Raw genomic sequence first — 11,554 nt, forward strand, 5'->3', positions numbered from 1 at the left:
AGAACAACCACCAGCATTTAGCAGCAAGTAGCAGCAGCAGCTGTGAGCTCAGAGCTCTGCTGAGGTGTCCACGAACTGTATGTATGTCGCACGCTCTGCTGCTGCCTTTTGGTTTGGGTTAGAGTGGTTGTTTTTTTTTTTTTTTCTGTATTTCTATGGAACTGGATGATGACGATGATGACTGTGCTCTAGCTGGGCTGCCTAGCTTGCTTGCAAACGCTGAAACGTTCAGTTGAGCGTGGACTCTCCGCTAGAGAAGGTTACCGAGTTTTTTGAAAAATCTTTTTTTTGTGTCTTCTTCTGTGTTCCCTGTTTTATCATCGCCCTCGCTTTTGTTGTTGTAATCAGTCAGTGTCAGAGTCTCTTCTTCCTGTTCTTCTTCTTCTTCACTTGCCGCCTGACTGACTGTCAGTCAGTCCCCAAAAAAAAAAAACAAGTAACCGAACCGACAGAAGGCCAAGTCAGCCCGAAGAAGAAGCAATAACGGACCGGGAGGCATCATCGTCATACACACAAACACACACACAGGCAAAAATCGCCGCCGGGAGTGAGACCACCGCATCCATTGAATTCCTTGCCAGCCAGCAGCAGCTGACATTCGAACGAACTCTCGACTCGAACACCGGCACCGTTTTGGTGGTGGTTGCTTTTGCTTTTAAGGTTTTTCGTTTTCGTAGCTTGGGCAATCGGCTTTGGCTTTGGCAACGGCTTTGGCATTTCCTGCTGCTGGTTGCCATTGCTGTGACGTGCTCTGTGCTGCCCCTAAGGAGACACACAGATAGAGGTCGAATCGAATCGAATACATAGGCTCAATACGCTACGCTACGCACACACAGCTACCAACCGAGCGTTGTGTATCGAAACGAAAAAAAAGTGGAGAACACTCTTTTGTCGAAGCGAAGCTGAACGTTCTCAATCATTCATTGGAGTGTCGCGAGCGCGCAACAACCACCGGCAAATATCACCAAGCAAAGAGTCAGTAAGCAGAGAAGCGAGTCTTGACATTATAGAAGCTATTAAAGTTGGGAAGAGGAAAGTGTATCTCTACAACAACAACAAAATCAATATGGCACTCAAAGGAAACTCATCGATTGTATTGAATGTGGAAAAATTTATCAAAGATGTGGAAAATCGACCGGCGATATGGAATCGCAATTATCACTGCAACAAGCCATTTCTCGAGCAGATGTGGGAAGAGTTGTCATCCATTCATCAGTTGCCAAGTAGGTTTTGATCTCTTTGTTTTGTTTTATTGGTGGTTTTTGGTTGGCTCATCAAAAGTGAGTCAGTGCTTTGCTGTGTTAACCGATTTCAATTTGTTTGTTTGTTTTGACTTCTTCTTTCTTCTATTTATATGTTTTTTTCTTTTTTTTTATAGAAGTTGTATTAAAAGCAAAATGGAAAGGTTTGCGTGACAATTTTCGAGTTGAATACAAACGGATACCGCGGGGGGATAATGGCGATTTCCTGATCCAACCAGCGGAACATGAGTCCAAGTGGATACATTATTATGCGCTCTTGTTTTTGAGTGAGTATCTTTTTTATACATTGATATAGTTGTTGTTCTTATAGAATACTAATACAAATGAGAATATGTTAGTGGATGGTTGTGTTTGTTAAGCTGGCAGGGTGCTTAGTAAATAAGGGTTGCTTTTTTGTTGTTAGACACATAGGTTCCTAGTTGTTGTTACAAGTGGATTATCGGAAATAGCAGACAATATTCGTTGTTCTTTGATGGGTGTTTGCCTGTTTGGTGTGTTGATATTGAGTGAGTTTTTTTGCTGTTTCATATCAGCTGGTCGTTGAGTAGAATTTCGTGGGAAAAAGTGTTTTTGATATCATCATGAAGTGTTGAGTGAGTTAATGATTGAGTAGCGAAATTTGATTGTTATTTTCAAAGGAATGAATGTTCGTGTATGTGTGAAATAATTATTGTCGACATTTCCTTTGGCTTTTGTTATAGGTGTCCAATGAAAATGTATACAATTGTTTTTAGAACTATTAAGAAAGTAATAGTTTAGGCATTCGGCGATATGACTTTATAGCTATTTTAATAGGTAGATTATTTTAAAGAAAAGGTAATAAGAAATTATCTATGTCATTTAAAGAAGTCATTTAATATTACAAACTGGAGAAGAGACACAAATGAAGAAAGAAAGAAATAATTAAATTTTATGTCAAATACGTGTTAGAACACTTAGAATGTTTAAGTTTTTTAATTTTATTTAATCATTCATTTTATAAAAAATGTAAAATAAAATGCACAACTGGGGTCGCACGTACTTGCTCTTATGCTTAAAAACTTTCTAATGTTAAAGCTTTTTCTTCAAGAAAATTATGGAAAATATAAAATTTGATATTTTCAAAAAATAATTAAAAAAATAAAATCTGTTTTTATAATTAATTAAACACCGTTTTAAATAATCTTTTCCTAAAAACTAAGTGTATGCCATTTTATTTTTTGTATGAAAAGTTATTTTTAGAAAGAAAATTTCGAAAGTCTTTAAAAACGTTTGAAAAAAAATTATTTTATATACAGGGTGCCCCAAAAGTAATAGATCAAATCTTATGGGCTCTCAGAATTAAGTAACTTGTTTATCCCAAATCCTTTCGGGTTTTGTTAATTTGTAGCAAAAAAGCGTATGAAATAAGAAATATTTTGATTAATTAATTGTTCCTAATTATTTGGTAATGTTTTAGTAAAAGAATTGTAAAAAACAAAAATCAATAAATAGGCGCAGGAAGCAAAATACTGTTACAAAGTAGGGATTTTTCGAAATTTCAAAAAATTTCTAACATTTTTCAAAAAAAAAGTGGCAGGTTTTATAAAAATGGATCCCAAAAGTAATGATGCAGATTTGTTCGAAATGATCTCAGGATTCCAAATTTGTAAGTTTCAAAATCGTACCTGATTCCTTTTTTGAGTTACAGGCATTATACATATACCTATGTATATAAATTTGACTTGCAATGGAAAAAAAATTATATAATTAAATATACCTTTTTGGAAAGCTAAAATATACTCCTTTAATTTGATGTTTATTTGAAGTTGATTGAGTAAATAGTTTTTGAGAAATTTAATTTTAAAATTATTATTTTAGAAAAAAATATTTTTTTTTCTTTTAGTTTATTCTGCTCTATTGTTTTTAATAAAGGGTAAAATTTTTTTACACAAATCCATGCTCTCATTGATTTTAAGTCAAAAACAAAAAACCGCATGTTTAAAAGTATCTTAGTTTTTGAGATTTAAGAAAAATGTCAAAAATCTTTTCTCCAATTTTTTTTAGCTTTTTTTTTAATTTTTTTTTTCAAATAAAAAAAAATAGCCTCAAATGAAATGGAAAAAAGGTCACTGTAACACGCTGCTGATCAGGACGTCTTCTTTTTCTTTTAAATTAACGCGAAAAGTCAACGTGGATTCATGAAAAATGGCTCTCACGATAAAAATCGAGAAGAGGTTTTGTGGTCCCTGAGGACCTTAGCTGTCCTGAAATCTATGTAATATGGGATATTTTTCTGTTATACGTAACATTATAACTCTTACATTTCAAAAATAGTCCTGAAATATTCAGAACGTAATAAAAATAACTTTAAAATATATAAAAATTAAAAACAAAATACAAAAACTCTGAAAATGGCAAAAAAAAAACATTTAAAAAAAACACCAAAAATTAACAAAAAATCTCAAAACAGGTGCCAAAATACCACTTCGTTCTTGGGGTTGATTCTGAGTCACACTTAGTGTGATTAGAACTTACAAATCTGTTGATTAAATAACCATTATACACATTTTTCCTTAGGAACAAATGAACCAATAATAATAGTGCCTATCTATTCTTTCCATTTTTGAAAAACTAGAATAGTTTTTTACATCTATTTTTAAGGATTTGACTAAGAACTAAATAGAACATTCAATTTTGAAAAAAACTTGTATCCTGTAATTCAAAGGTAAAAAAAATTAACATAAATACAAAAATTATTATTTTTTTTTTAAATTTTGACTTTGAAATTAAATTTCTCAAAAACTAATTGCTCAATCAACTTCAAATAAACATCAAATTCAAGGAGTATATTTTAGCTTTCCAAAAAGGTATAGGACATTATAATGTGCTTTTGTTTTTTGTTTAATTTTTTTTCCATTGCAAGTCAAATGTATATATATGTATAATGCCTGTAACTCAAAAAAGGGATCAGGTACGATTTTGAAACTTACAAATTTGGAATCCTGAGATCAATTCGAACAAATCTGCATCATTACTTTTGGGATCCATTTTTATAAAACCTGCCGCGTTTTCAAGACCACCGTACATTTTGAAGAATTAATTAATTTACGCATAAAAACGAAATTTCAAAATTTTTCACAAACACGTTTTCAAATACCTAATTTATTTTTCAAAAAAAAAAATTGAAATATTTTTTAAAAATCCAAAAATATGTTTTTTGAAAATTTTCTAAAATTTTAATATTACATTTACTATAAGGCTTTGTTTTAAATCGAGTTAGTCTGGTACGAGTTACGAGAAATTAAGAAACCAAAATAACCGTTCTATGGCAGGTACCTTTAATAACGGTAAACATTTTTTTTTATTTAAAGAGTTGGCTCCTATATGTAATAGTCGGAGAGGCGACCGTCGAGTTACTTAGCTCATAAGGTTAGAGGTTAAAATTGGTGCCAAATGAAAGATAAGTTGATACTGAAAATAAAAAAATAGGGTTGCCACTTCTAAAATGGGAACTTCCATGTGGCAACCCTATTTGAAAGGAAAAATTGTCACATAACTAATACATTCATATCTTTGTTGTTTGGCCAGATAAAAAAAAATTTGAAAAGCCAACCGAAAGCCAAAATAGTAAAAAAAAAATAATAAAATAATATAAAGAACGTAGCCCTACAAATGTGGCAACCCCATCCAAATGAAAACAACACTGACAAAAATCTTCTTTGAACAAAACAGTATAACTTTTTATGCACTAGAAAGCTAAACTATACGCCATATTTTAGATAATACTCCCTTCTATCTAAAAAATGTCGGGTGCCACGTCGCAAATGCAGACAAGTACTCGGCAACCCTACTAAAATGCTAAAAAACGCAAAAACCATTTGTTTTTTGGCCAAAGTGTATAATTTTTGATAGAGTTAAAGGCTGTAAAATACATCATGTTTAGCTTAGACTCTCTTCTATCTGAAAAATTTCGGGTGCCACCCCACAAATGCAGACAAGTACTCGGCAACCCTATCCAAATGCTAAAAAACATAAAAATCACTTGTTTTTTGGCCAAAGTGTATAATATTTGATAGAGTTAAAGGCTGTTAAATACATCATGTTTAGCTTAGACTCTCTTCTATCTGAAAAATGTCGGGTGCCACCTCGCAAATGCAGACAAGTACTCGGCAACCCTACTAAAATGCTAAAAAACGCAAAAACCACTTGTTTTTTGGCCAAAGTGTATAATATTTGATAGAGTTAAAGGCTGTAAAATACATCATGTTTATTTTAGACTCTCTTCTATCTATAAAATGTCGGGTGCCACCCCGCAAATGCAGACAAGTGTTTGGCAACCCTATCCAAATGCTAAAAAACATAAAAATCACTTGTTTTTTGGCCAAAGTGTATAATATTTGATTGAGTTAAAGGCTGTTAAATACATCATGTTTAGCTTAGCCTCTCTTCTATCTGAAAAATGTCGGGTGCCACCTCGCAAATGCAGACAAGTACTCGGCAACCCTACTAAAATGCTAAAAAACGCAAAAACCACTTGTTTTTTGGCCAAAGTGTATAATATTTGATAGAGTTAAAGGCTGTAAAATACATCATGTTTATTTTAGACTCTCTTCTATCTAAAAAATGTCGGGTGCCACCCCACAAATGCAGATTAGGAATCGGCAACCCTATCCAAATGCTAAAAAACATAAAAATCACTTGTTTTTTGGCCAAAGTGTATAATATTTGATAGAGTTAAAGGCTGTTAAATACATCATGTTTAGCTTAGACTCTCTTCTATCTGAAAAATGTCGGGTGCCACCTCGCAAATGCAGACAAGTACTCGGCAACCCTACTAAAATGCTAAAAAACGCAAAAACCACTTGTTTTTTGGCCAAAGTGTATAATATTTGATAGAGTTAAAGGCTGTAAAATACATCATGTTTAGCTTAGACTCTCTTCTATCTAAAAAATGTCGGGTGCCACCCCGCAAATGCAGACAAGTACTCGGCAACCCTATCCAAATGCTAAAAAACATAAAAATCACTTGTTTTTTGGCCAAAGTGTATAATATTTGATAGAGTTAAAGGCTGTAAAATACATCATGTTTAGCTTAGACTCTCTTCTATCTGAAAAATGTCGGGTGCCACCTCGCAAATGCAGACAAGTACTCGGCAACCCTACTAAAATGCTAAAAAACGCAAAAACCACTTGTTTTTTGGCCAAAGTGTATAATATTTGATAGAGTTAAAGGCTGTAAAATACATCATGTTTATTTTAGACTCTCTTCTATCTAAAAAATGTCGGGTGCCACCCCACAAATGCAGATTAGGAATCGGCAACCCTATCCAAATGCTAAAAAACCCAAAAATCACTTGTTTTTTGGCCAAAGTGTATAATATTTGATAGAGTTAAAGGCTGTAAAATACATCATGTTTAGCTTAGACTCTCTTCTATCTGAAAAATGTCGGGTGCCACCTCGCAAATGCAGACAAGTACCCGGCAACCCTATCCAAATGCTAAAAAACATAAAAATCACTTGTTTTTTGGGCAAAGTGTATAATATTTGATAGAGTTAAAGGCTGTAAAATACATCATGTTTAGCTTAGACTCTCTTCTATCTGAAAAATGTCGGGTGCCACCTCACAAATGCAGACAAGTACTCGGCAACCTTATCCAAATGCTAAAAAACATAAAAATCACTTGTTTTTTGGGCAAAGTGTATAATATTTGATAGAGTTAAAGGCTGTTAAATACATCATGTTTAGCTTAGACTCTCTTCTATCTGAAAAATGTCGGGTGCCACCTCGCAAATGCAGACAAGTACTCGGCAACCCTACTAAAATGCTAAAAAACGCAAAAACCACTTGTTTTTTGGCCAAAGTGTATAATATTTGATAGAGTTAAAGGCTGTAAAATACATCATGTTTAGCTTAGACTCTCTTCTATCTAAAAAATGTCGGGTGCCACCCCGCAAATGCAGACAAGTACTCGGCAACCCTATCCAAATGCTAAAAAACATAAAAATCACTTGTTTTTTGGCCAAAGTGTATAATATTTGATAGAGTTAAAGGCTGTAAAATACATCATGTTTAGCTTAGACTCTCTTCTATCTGAAAAATGTCGGGTGCCACCTCGCAAATGCAGACAAGTACTCGGCAACCCTACTAAAATGCTAAAAAACGCAAAAACCACTTGTTTTTTGGCCAAAGTGTATAATATTTGATAGAGTTAAAGGCTGTAAAATACATCATGTTTATTTTAGACTCTCTTCTATCTAAAAAATGTCGGGTGCCACCCCACAAATGCAGATTAGGAATCGGCAACCCTATCCAAATGCTAAAAAACCCAAAAATCACTTGTTTTTTGGCCAAAGTGTATAATATTTGATAGAGTTAAAGGCTGTAAAATACATCATGTTTAGCTTAGACTCTCTTCTATCTGAAAAATGTCGGGTGCCACCTCGCAAATGCAGACAAGTACCCGGCAACCCTATCCAAATGCTAAAAAACATAAAAATCACTTGTTTTTTGGGCAAAGTGTATAATATTTGATAGAGTTAAAGGCTGTAAAATACATCATGTTTAGCTTAGACTCTCTTCTATCTGAAAAATGTCGGGTGCCACCTCACAAATGCAGACAAGTACTCGGCAACCTTATCCAAATGCCAAAAAACAAGCGAGTTTTGCTTTTTTTTAGCATTTGGATAGGGTTCCGAGTACTTGTCTGCATTTGCGGGGTGGCACCCGACAGTTTTTAGATAGAAAAGAGTTTAAACTAAACATGATGTATTTTACAGCCTTTAACTCTATCAAATATTATACACTTTGGCCAAAAAACAAGTGATTTTTGGGTTTTTTAGCATTTGGATAGGGTTGCCGATTCCTAATCTCCATTTGCGGGGTGGCACCCGACACTTTTTAGATAGAAGAGAGTCTAAAATAAACATGATGTATTTTACAGCCTTTAACTCTATCAAATATTATACACTTTGGCCAAAAAACAAATGGTTTTTGCGTTTTTTAGCATTTTAGTAGGGTTGCCGAGTACTTGTCTGCATTTGCGAGGTGGCACCCGACATTTTTTAGATAGAAGAGAGTCTAAGCTAAACATGATGTATTTTATAGCCTTTAACTCTATCAAATATTATACACTTTGGCCAAAAAACAAGTGATTTTTGGGTTTTTTAGCATTTGGATAGGGTTGCCGATTCCTAATCTGCATTTGCGGGGTGGCACCCGACACTTTTTAGATAGAAGAGAGTCTAAAATAAACATGATGTATTTTACAGCCTTTAACTCTATCAAATATTATACACTTTGGCCAAAAAACAAGTGGTTTTTGCGTTTTTTAGCATTTTAGTAGGGTTGCCGAGTACTTGTCAGCATTTGCGAGGTGGCACCCGACATTTTTTAGATAGAAGAGAGTCTAAGCTAAACATGATGTATTTTATAGCCTTTAACTCTATCAAATATTATACACTTTGGCCAAAAAACAAGTGATTTTTGGGTTTTTTAGCATTTGGATAGGGTTGCCGATTCCTAATCTGCATTTGCGGGGTGGCACCCGACACTTTTTAGATAGAAGAGAGTCTAAAATAAACATGATGTATTTTACAGCCTTTAACTCTATCAAATATTATACACTTTGGCCAAAAAACAAGTGGTTTTTGCGTTTTTTAGCATTTTAGTAGGGTTGCCGAGTACTTGTCTGCATTTGCGAGGTGGCACCCGACATTTTTCAGATAGAAGAGAGTCTAAGCTAAACATGATGTATTTAACAGCCTTTAACTCTATCAAATATTATACACTTTGGCCAAAAAACAAGTGATTTTTATGTTTTTTAGCATTTGGATAGGGTTGCCGAGTACTTGTCTGCATTTGCGGGGTGGAACCCGACATTTTTTAGATAGAAGGGAGTATTATCTAAAATATGGCGTATAGTTTAGCTTTCTAGTGCATAAAAAGTTATACTGTTTTGTTCAAAGAAGATTTTTGTCAGTGTTGTTTTCATTTGGATGGGGTTGCCACATTTGTAGGGTTACGTTCTTTATATTATTTTATTATTTTTTTTTTACTATTTTGGCTTTCGGTTGGCTTTTCAAATTTTTTTTATCTGGCCAAACAACAAAGATATGAATGTATTAGTTATGTGACAATTTTTCCTTTCAAATAGGGTTGCCACATGGAAGTTCCCATTTTAGAAGTGGCAACCCTATTTTTTTATTTTCAGTATCAACTTATCTTTCATTTGACACTAATTTTAACCTCTAACCTTATGAGCTAAGAAACTCGACGGTCGCCGCTTGGACTATAATATGTACCTAATATATAGCCATTATCGAAAAAATTAAGCTTTTCTATTTCCGTTATATGAAAGGTACCGTTAGTTTTGGTCCAAAAAAAAATTCAATCTCCCCTTTAGGGAATCGTCCAAGACTGTTAGCTACCAAGTTTGAAATGAACCGCTCTAGTAGTTTAGGCTCTAGCTCGAGGTGCATACAGACGGACAGACAGACCGACAGACAGACAGAATTGCCGGACCCACTTGTTTAGCATTCTCCATCATCGTTATGTCATGTCTGATTGTTATCTCAAGTTCGATTTTTTTTTTCGATTCCTGAACTTGCCCTATACCTAGTACCTATATCGCAAGTAAAAAAAGTATTGAATAGCGTACTTCATTTGAAAATTAAAACAATTTTATAGGGTGTTTATTAAAAAATGTTGAAAATTTTTCAAAAAATTTTGTAACATATTTTCCCCATATTTAAACAAAACTTCATTGATGCGTAAAGATGTGCATTTTTAGAAAAAAAAAATCTCAGACAGTAAAGTAAAAATTAACTATTTTTAAAGTACATTGTTTTTTTCACCATTTTCAGTTTGAAAGTTAATTAAATTTTTCAAAAACTATAAAGATAGCAAAAAAATGAACTTATGTCTTAAAAGAGGTACAGCACAACATTGTAGTTGTTCCCTTTAATTTTTCCTATTTTTTTTTTCATTTTTAAGTATTTTTTGTTTTTATAAAATTGGCCTCCGTCTAAATGACCACAACAGAAATTGTAAAAAATCTCGATAGCAGTCAAATATGACATAACGATTACGTAAATAGAGAAAACAATCAATTTTCCAAAACGGAAAAATTTAAATTTTTTTAAGAATTCAAAAAATCTGATTTTTGATTTCTGAAAAAATAATAATAATAATTGTTAGCAGTTTCACCAAATGTCAGGATTAGAAAGATATTTGATTTCTGCTTTTATCATGAAAAAACGAGTGTTGATAAATGACAAAGGAAATGTTTAAAAAGCAATTAAGAGTTTATAATTTTTAAAGTTAAAAAAGCGTTTTTTTTTTTTAACTTTTTACATTGCATGAAAAAAAAAAACATTCAATATTATAATATCGATTTTTCTTATATTTCTAGCTGAACACATGCGTCATCGCCTGCCAAAAACCGAACAAGATACAATGTTCTACTTCAACCAATCAAATCCTCAGGAATACGAACAGACTCTTGTCGAGCCTGATCTTACAAATGGTCTCATCCGTATACCAGACAGTGATGAAGAATTCGATGAAGATGACGTAGAAGATGATGATATGGAAGATCCTCCCAAACCTTTAGCCAATAAACGTCCCGAATTTCATGGCACTGCTAAAAAACGTTCCCCTCAGCAACATTCCTCATTCAACAGCATGTCTGACAGTACCAGCCTTTATAATGAAAAATCATCCTCATTCTCAAACAGTCACATTCCATCATTAAAACTTAAGCGACAACGTCTCTCCGAGGACAGTAATTTTAATGGTTCATCGACAATGGAAAATTCAGCAGTTCCTGAAGATGATGATTATCATTATTTATTGAGCCTGCATCCTTATATGAAACAATTGAATTCAGCACAGAAATTACGAATTCGTACAAAAATTCAAAAATTAATTTTCAAAGAACTTTACAAAGAGGATCTGGAAGAGAAGTAAAAAAAAAATCCCATTTAATGGCATATAGTCTTTCGAAACATTCCACATTCAAGAAAGAAAGAATATCTTCGAACAAAAAGACCTCTTTGTCACAAAATAGTCATAAGATCAGGAACTAGTATTAAGCTCTTATTTTTTTTAAACAAGTTTATTTCCTTCCAATATTTTAACTTTCTTTTAGATTTTAAATGACTTTTATGATGTATATAATTAAGACTGTTTTTGTTAAGCTATTTATTTGTTTTTGAGAAACGAAATGTTACATTTTGACTTCTTGTCGAAATTATGTGTATTTTTGTAATAAAAATTAAAGAAAAAATTATCAAATTCTAGAATATCAAAATTTTTTTTTTTTTATTTTGT

General features: G+C 33.1%; 1 protein-coding gene across 1 annotated transcript; it reads left to right on the forward strand.

The window, feature by feature from the left end:
• The first annotated feature begins 206 nt into the window (after positions 1–206).
• On the forward strand, positions 207–11,345 carry LOC129919124 (uncharacterized). The gene is made up of 3 exons (XM_055999971.1): positions 207–1,223; positions 1,379–1,528; positions 10,635–11,345. Exons 1-3 carry the CDS (start codon positions 1,067–1,069, stop codon positions 11,189–11,191), a joined length of 864 nt encoding a protein of 287 aa, XP_055855946.1. The 5' UTR covers positions 207–1,066; the 3' UTR covers positions 11,192–11,345.
• Positions 11,346–11,554: the final 209 nt, after the last annotated feature.

The sequence above is a fragment of the Episyrphus balteatus genome, chromosome 4, assembly GCF_945859705.1.
Source record: "Episyrphus balteatus chromosome 4, idEpiBalt1.1, whole genome shotgun sequence".
In the NCBI taxonomy this organism is placed as follows: Eukaryota; Metazoa; Arthropoda; class Insecta; order Diptera; family Syrphidae; genus Episyrphus; species Episyrphus balteatus.

Coding starts and splice junctions, on each gene's coding strand:
- LOC129919124 (XM_055999971.1), top strand. CDS start 1,067: ATGGCACTCAAAGGAAACTCATCGATTGTATTGAATGTGGAAAAATTT. Junction 1,224..1,378: donor ATCCATTCATCAGTTGCCAA/GTAGGTTTTGAT, acceptor TTTTTTTTATAG/AAGTTGTATTAAAAGCAAAA. Junction 1,529..10,634: donor TTATGCGCTCTTGTTTTTGA/GTGAGTATCTTT, acceptor TTATATTTCTAG/CTGAACACATGCGTCATCGC.